The 7,500-nt window shown below is 38.4% G+C and overlaps 1 protein-coding gene and 1 long non-coding RNA gene across 2 annotated transcripts in view; both read left to right on the plus strand.

Annotated features, from left to right (window-relative positions):
* LOC135116050 (uncharacterized) overlaps positions 1 to 56 on the plus strand; it is a 2,100-nt gene extending 2,044 nt beyond the window's left edge. Inside the window, exon 2 of the long non-coding RNA XR_010276151.1 lies at positions 1 to 56. This exon is cut by the window's left edge and continues 573 nt beyond it. This is a non-coding gene — a long non-coding RNA (uncharacterized LOC135116050).
* Positions 57 to 174: 118 nt separating this feature from the next.
* The window catches only part of LOC135116018 (balbiani ring protein 3-like), a 7,833-nt gene continuing 507 nt past the window's right edge, over positions 175 to 7,500 (plus strand). Inside the window, exons 1-11 of the mRNA XM_064033238.1 lie at positions 175 to 193; positions 657 to 782; positions 1,163 to 1,288; positions 1,481 to 1,645; positions 2,508 to 2,636; positions 2,766 to 2,891; positions 4,248 to 4,373; positions 4,547 to 4,669; positions 4,944 to 5,069; positions 6,017 to 6,079; positions 6,253 to 6,378. Coding sequence (XP_063889308.1) covers positions 175 to 193; positions 657 to 782; positions 1,163 to 1,288; positions 1,481 to 1,645; positions 2,508 to 2,636; positions 2,766 to 2,891; positions 4,248 to 4,373; positions 4,547 to 4,669; positions 4,944 to 5,069; positions 6,017 to 6,079; positions 6,253 to 6,378 — 1,255 coding nt within the window. The remainder of the gene's footprint in view (positions 194 to 656; positions 783 to 1,162; positions 1,289 to 1,480; positions 1,646 to 2,507; positions 2,637 to 2,765; positions 2,892 to 4,247; positions 4,374 to 4,546; positions 4,670 to 4,943; positions 5,070 to 6,016; positions 6,080 to 6,252; positions 6,379 to 7,500) is intronic.

The following is a 7,500-nucleotide window of genomic DNA, read 5'->3' on the forward strand; positions in this document are numbered from 1 at the left end:
AGGAGTGCAAGACGGGAGGATTTATTATCATGATTAGTTTTATTTACTCATCTATATATTTATTTGCTCATTTTGCTGGTAGTACAATGAAGAATGAGTACCTAGTGTGAAAACAAGCGAAGAGTGTGGTGATGAGGAAATGGTGTGGGAGAGTGTAAGGCAGAGGTGACGACAATGGGAAGGGAAGGGCCCGGTGTGGGGAGACAACTGGCGTTGGTCAAATAGAATACATTTCAGATTATTCTGTTGGGCAATACCAAATTTACTCAACCAGATCTAAAAAGGAAGTAAGTTTTTTTTTATTTTTTATTATTAACTGATGTTATTGGTTCTTCCCAAGTTTTGTTCCGTTTCTATCCAGGGTCTCTGTTTGGGATGAGCCTTCTCCATGTGGCTCTCTTGTATGGTTTTGCTTCGTCTATCGCTTCCCCTCTTACACCCTCCTTTACACAGTCGATCCACCTCCTTTGCGGTCTTCATCTCTTTCCTCTCCCATATACTTTCATTTCCATTGTCTTCTTCTGCACCATCTCAGTCTTCCGTTTTGTGCCTTCTTTGAGACTTCTACTAGCTTTGTTGACCGTCATATATTATCAACTCCTGGCTCTGCCTTCCCTTGATATTAGCGGTTATCCGTCTTAATTCCGCTGTTACAGAGTGCTCTGCCAACCCTAAATGTAACAACGGCAAGGGGCAGTGCCGGGATTGGTGCGAGCCTTGGGAGGACCAGGTGCATGGGGGCTGCAGCTCAGGATGTAACTGCTGCGTGCCCAAGAATGAAGGTAATACGGTCTCTCAGTGATAACATTTCGTTATACAAATGTGAACATTGTGATGTGTTAGCTATCCCTTTTCACTATATATATATATATATATATATATATATATATATATATATATATATATATATATATATATATATATATATATATATATATATATATATATATATATATATATATATATATATATTTTCAGCCTGAGTATTGTTGATCTTTCTCACCAGTGTGTGTGTGTGTGTGTGTGTGTGTGTGTGTGTGTGTGTGTGTGTGTGACCGCGTGCGCTATAGTTTAAATTAATATACTTAAAATGTTTGATGCCTTTAACAGTAGTACCAAACAATGAAACAAGAACTTAATTACATATTTTGTTTCGTATTAGCGTTGGCCGAGCTGGAGAAGTGCATCAAGGCAGGCGGGCTGTTCAAGACCAAATGTACCCTTGATGAGGAGGAGGTTGCCGGAGGATGCTCGTCTGTTGACTACTGCTGCTGCGCCCCTCGTGACAGTAAGTGCTGGTTTCGCCCCCCCCTCTCTCTCTCTCTCTCTCTCTCTCTCTCTCTCTCTCTCTCTTTCTCTCTCTCTCTCTCTCTCTCTCTCTCTCTCTCTCTCTCTCTCTCTCTCTCTCTCTCTCATGAAAATAATCAATTTAGATAATATCAAAGAAGGTTTAGAAGCTTCCACACTGATGAACTTTCAGCTGTAGAACACAAATCTTATTCGATGCTTTATAGATTTATTGTATTGAAACGCCCATTGCAGAGTGCCACAACCAGCCTACATGTGGAGGTGGACATGGTCAATGCAAGTCCTCTTGCAATATTTGGGAACAAGAAACCTACGGGGGCTGTGGTGGACACTGCAAGTGCTGCGTCGCTCTGACTGGCGGTAATGTCGCTTTGGTCACTGAACTCAATTTTAACCTTTAGTTTGTTTATTAATATTCATTATTTGTCAAGTGCAAAGATCATGAAAACCTTCATTTATCCTGCCTAATATTCAGTTGATAAATAGTAATTCATATCTATCTGTACATATGAATGTATGTCACCTTATTTCGGCAGATGATTGCATCGTTAATATACCATAAGTATGTTTTCTGAGTTTCGTAAACTGTTTTTGAGATTACCTAATGTCACAACAAGAGACTTCGTTACATTAAAACTGGCAACACTCTTCAGTGATATCAATCAAGGAAGTGGAAAGGTGCGTGGAAGTTGGCGGCTCGTTCAAGAGCAAATGTTCCTCAGAAGAAGATGAGACGCTCGGAGGCAGCACGTCACCCTACCAATGCTGCGTTCCCAAGGATGGTTCGTATTGTGTCCTGTTTTGTCTTTCTTCTGAGATATGATCTTTGTATACTTTGCTAAGAAACACTGAAGCATGCAAGGATGTCTTCGTCTTGTGGATTAGTGTTCTCTGTACCTTATTGTCATTCTCGACTTATATTTAGGATTAATATTGTCCGTCTTGGGTGATATTTAATTTCTTCATTCCACAGCTTGCCAAGCCCAGCCGACATGTGCGCATGATCGTGGACAATGCCGAAGCTGGTGTAACACTTGGGAAGAGGAAGAGAAGGATAGCAGCTGCGGGTTGAACTGCAAGTGCTGTGTGATACCGACTGATGGTAATGACAAGTATTATACTATCATGTAAGACAGTTATAAACAGCACATCAGACGCTGCTCCTCGGAACTGGTCTCCCACACACCTTTTTCTTGCAGTGATCGCGGAGCTGGAAGAATGCGTAAGAGCGGGCGGATCATTCAAGTCCAAGTGCATGGAGACAGAGAAAGTTGTGGGCCGGGGCTGCTCCGCGACCAGCGACTACTGTTGCTGTGTCGCCAAGGATGGTGAGATATGCCTCACAAATCAATAAATACATAAAGAAAAGTAAAAAAAAAATAAATAAGTAAAAATTATTGAACCTTACAGCTTGATCGATTTTTAGTCAATCTTCCCTTTTTTTACGTTTGCTTCAGTGTGTCTGGGCCAGCCGTCGTGTGCCGGAGGCCACGGAAGATGCCGCGAGTGGTGCAGCCTTGGGGAGAAGGAGAGTCCCGCCGGCTGTGGCTTCCACTGCAAGTGTTGCATCCCCTTCGCTGATGGTAAGAATTAGTCTGACTTCCAGACAAGAAAATTATTACTCTAAATCAAGGAGTTAGTGATGATAGTAAATAACTGTAAACGCTCTCTCTCTCTCTCTCTCTCTCTCTCTCTCTCTCTCTCTAGACAAAGTAAGTATTTATTTAATGGAAGGTTCTTTAATATGGTATTCAAATCCATAAATATTTTTGACATGAAAATAGCAGAGTCTATATTACCGATGAAGCCTACTTTAATATTACCTGCAGCCACCCAACAGATTTGCAGAAAACTCGGGTTTTCAACGGATTTGTCTTCTTTTTTTATTGTATTAGAGATTTGTTACATCTGGTTTTTAGAATACTGAATAATTATGTCTTTCACAGTCCATTTTCGGCAAAACAAATAAGAACAGTCTTCTATATTTTCGTACGTCATGATTCGTTATACCTGATTTTCTCATTTCTAAACAGACTTTGAAGTAAAACGTATTCAAAATTCAAATACGCGTTCTACATTTTTTTTTTTATTCCTAGGAGGGGAATAGCATAGTCTCGGAACACCTGCTTTTTAAATACACCTTGCCATTTTTTTTTTTTTTATGTGGTTGATATGAAATACTTATGAATACATTTAGCACGAATATAAATCACACCGTGTGAAGGATTTCCGTAGAAACTGTGAGACTGACTGACTAAAACCCTTCCTTTCCAGCGGCGGTCAGCGATATCAGGAAGTGCTTACATGAGGGAGGAGCGATCAAGGCAAAGTGCACCGGATCAGACAGGCAGGTGGCGGGAGGCTGCTATGACAAGTACTGCTGCTGCTCCGCCTCGACCCGTGAGTGGCAAACGGAGAAGCTGCTGTTATGGTTAGATAGTTTAGCAAGAATATTAGCATGTGAAACACTGTTTAACAGATTTCATATCTTAAGTTTACAGATGCAAAACAATAAGCAATGTAGAATTGATATCATGTGCACGTGTAAGTATTCAATGTTGTTTAAATACGTGGAGGTGATACTTTAACGTATGCAGATGATGTTAAAGAAAATTTGCCTTCTTAGGTGTGTGTGTGTGTGTGTGTGTGTGTGTGTGTGTGTGTGTGTGTGTGTGTGTGTGTGTGTGTGTGTGTGTGTGTGTGTGTGTGTGTGTGTGTGTGTGTGTGTGTGTGTTATTATTATTATTATTATTAGTAGTAGTAGTAGTAGTAGTAGTAGTAGTAGTAGTAGTAGTAGTAGTAGTAGTAGTAGTAGTAGTAGTAGTAGTAGTATTACCATCATCATCATCATCATCATGAGTAGTAGTAATAGTAGTAGTAGCACGACGAAGTGAGATAGGAAATGAAGCAGTTGCAAAATGACACTGGTTTCCTTACAGCGTGTGATCCTGATGAGACATGTGAACACGGCACTGGCCAATGCAGGACTTGGTGCAACTCCTCTGAAAAGGAGGTTGCCGGAGGATGTAGCAATAACTGCAAGTGTTGCGTTCCCTCACATGATGGTAAGTAGAGTTAAAATTCATATTTATTAATTAAATGGAAGACATGAACAGGACGAATATATTTTGCTCTAGATGTAAGGTGATACCAAATCAAAGATTATATGCGACTCACCAACTATGTATTAACTGAAAGCATATCATGGTTAATGCCTACATTATTTTCATTTTTAAAGTGGAAGCAATAGAGAAATGTCTGAATTCGGGAGGCACCATCAAGGCTCAATGTAATGCGCTGGAGAAAGAGGTCGGTGAAGGGTGTGCAACTGCCTCCTACTGCTGCTGCGCGCCTAAAGACGGTGAGTGACTGGCGATGTGGTGCACACAAAGGCATTACCCTCTTCACACACACACACACACACACACACACACACTCGTGGTCGTATTTCCAAATGCAATGATGAGCTAAACGTGTAATACTGTACGTTTAAGGTTATTGTAGACATTTTAGTAAAAAATTGAACAAAGATCTGATCAAGTAGCTGATATTTTCGTATACACTTGCAATGTTAGTTTTTCATACAAATTCTAGAAAACAATAAGTGTGTACTAGTAATGTTTGTTTGTGTTCAGTGTGCCAGACGTTCCCGGCGTGCCACCATGGACGCGGGTATTGCCGCGATGTCTGTAATGACGATGAGAAAGAAAGTTATGGAAACTGTGGATCGAGCTGTACCTGCTGTGTGCCGAAGATCAGTGGTAAGGAACTGTATTTTAAGGCCTGTAGTTAAGCACCTGTAGCTTTACAACTAAATCTCTTGATATATATATATATATATATATATATATATATATATATATATATATATATATATATATATATATATATATATATATATATATATATATATATATATATATATATATATATATATATATATATATATATATATATATATATATTATGGAGTATATGTTTTCATATATACGGATACTGCATACAAGTAAAAAAAAAAAAAAAAAAACATAGTACACAATGTTTTGTCCAGGTCCAATTAGCAATGATTTACATCTGTGGGAAGAACATCGTCTCAATGAGAAGGAATGTATGCTGACGTCACCGTAAATACTGTCAAAAATGTAATATCGCTTCTGTGATTTCAAGATTTATGGATTTACAACAGACTTCACATAAAGACTGTTGCTAAATTCAAAGCATAGCAAATTTGTATCTTCCTCATTCATTTTTCAGTGATCAGAACATCAAAATTTATTATTATTATTATTATTTATTTATTTATTTTTTTTATGTCTATAACATTTTCCACGTCAGTTTCACTTCGACAACACAGTAACCTGTCTGACTCTTCCGGAACAATCAGACTAAGCCCCCGCTCGGTTTCAAATGTTGATCTTGGTATACTGTCAAAACTGTCCACTATTTTATTTTAGAGGAACTAAAAATTGATCTATAATTCATGATGCTGCTCCGAATAATGTATTGGTAGTAGTTTAGCTCATGATTATTTTCTCAGTGTAACAACAATATTAGACGAGCAGTATTGACGTGTTGTTAGTTTCTTATGACTTACATATAATCGGCAAACAACATTCTAATATTTGCATTATTTTTTTTTCGTAAGTGAGCGAGGTTGAGTGGTGTCTCCGAGATCACGGGATCATCAAATCTGAGTGCTCTGACACAGAGAAGAAGGTGGGCGCAGGTTGCAGCTCCTCCTCCAAGTACTGTTGCTGCGCTCCTCTAGATCGTGAGTGGTGCCACTTCGTCTTTTACAGCGTCATTGGATTTTTTTTTTTTTATTATTGTCTATGCTTGCAGTTTAAGAAAATACTCAAACGTCATACCCGCAGCAGGAAATAGTTTGTCATAATTATCCTGCCATCAACATGTTCACTGTGTAGATGACGTTTTCTCTTTCAGCGTGCCAAAACATGCCGCTGTGTGATCACGACAAAGGATTCTGCAGGACCAAATGTCACGAACATGAAAAGGAAAGTTACGGCAACTGCGGGTTACACTGCAAGTGCTGTGTGCCAGTAATTGACGGTAAGAATATGTACATGTGACTATGATGGAAAGCAAAAGTTGTATGCATTATAGGTCTGAGGCAGTCACATACACCTCAGTGACGGGTAAATATTAAATTTCTCTGGAAACGTTAACTCGACAAAATTCTGCAATGATTAAATATCCATCAATGATCCGATATAGATGGTGTTCTAAAAGATACGTGAACTCTTAACCGCTCAAGCATCTGTTTTACTTTAGAGACTAAGGCAATATAATTTCATAAAAGGAAATGGGAAATGAAAGGTAATTTTCCTAAGGACAAAAAAAAAAAAATAAATAAATAAAAAATAAATAAATAAATAAATAAAAATAACAGGTGAATAAAGAACTAGCAAGAGACACTGAATAATTGTGCAGCCTAAACGAAAGAGTGCCGCATTCAATAATAACACTAAACAACAAGATACGAAATTATTCACACAGATAAACGCTTTGGCACAAACCTAGGATGAGGAAAGGAAGGGATGGAAGAATCTAAATAAAATACAACACTCTGCATCTTTTAATCGCAGAAAAGATGCTGGCCTCTGTATTATTAACTCCAATATATCTAAGTGATAAAACATCATGGCCTGCAAAACCAACGTGCTTGTGAGTGGTGCAGTGAGTGGTAACAGTAGCCCTGTTACGAGACATGTTGCCCATGACTCTCTTCCCATGAACGATCTTGTAACTAAAACAGTAAGACTTCATACTTGCTGAAATAGATCACACACCTCGAACTGGTATATAATTAATTGATCAATAAACAAACAGTCAGTATCCTTGGAATCGAGATAACTTCAGTGTTACGGCACCGTAGGAAGTAAACTCATATAATCGCCCACTTAAAAAAAAAAAAAAAACAGGAAAATTGCTGTCAGGTAAGCCTGTACTTATATTCCTGAAAATGAATGCACACAACATTCATAGTATGAATAAGGAACTTACGCATTCCTTCACACTTTTAAGCAGAAATTAAATTCATGAAATCATCTGTCAAGTATCTTGAGCTTATGCATGCATGTAGTACGATATTTGTGGATGATTGTGAAGTGAAAAAAAAATAATAATAATACTGAGAAGCGTAATAAGAAATATAATTGGCCCCACAAACAG

This window comes from Scylla paramamosain, chromosome 30, assembly GCF_035594125.1.
Source record: "Scylla paramamosain isolate STU-SP2022 chromosome 30, ASM3559412v1, whole genome shotgun sequence".
NCBI classification, from domain to species: Eukaryota; Metazoa; Arthropoda; class Malacostraca; order Decapoda; family Portunidae; genus Scylla; species Scylla paramamosain.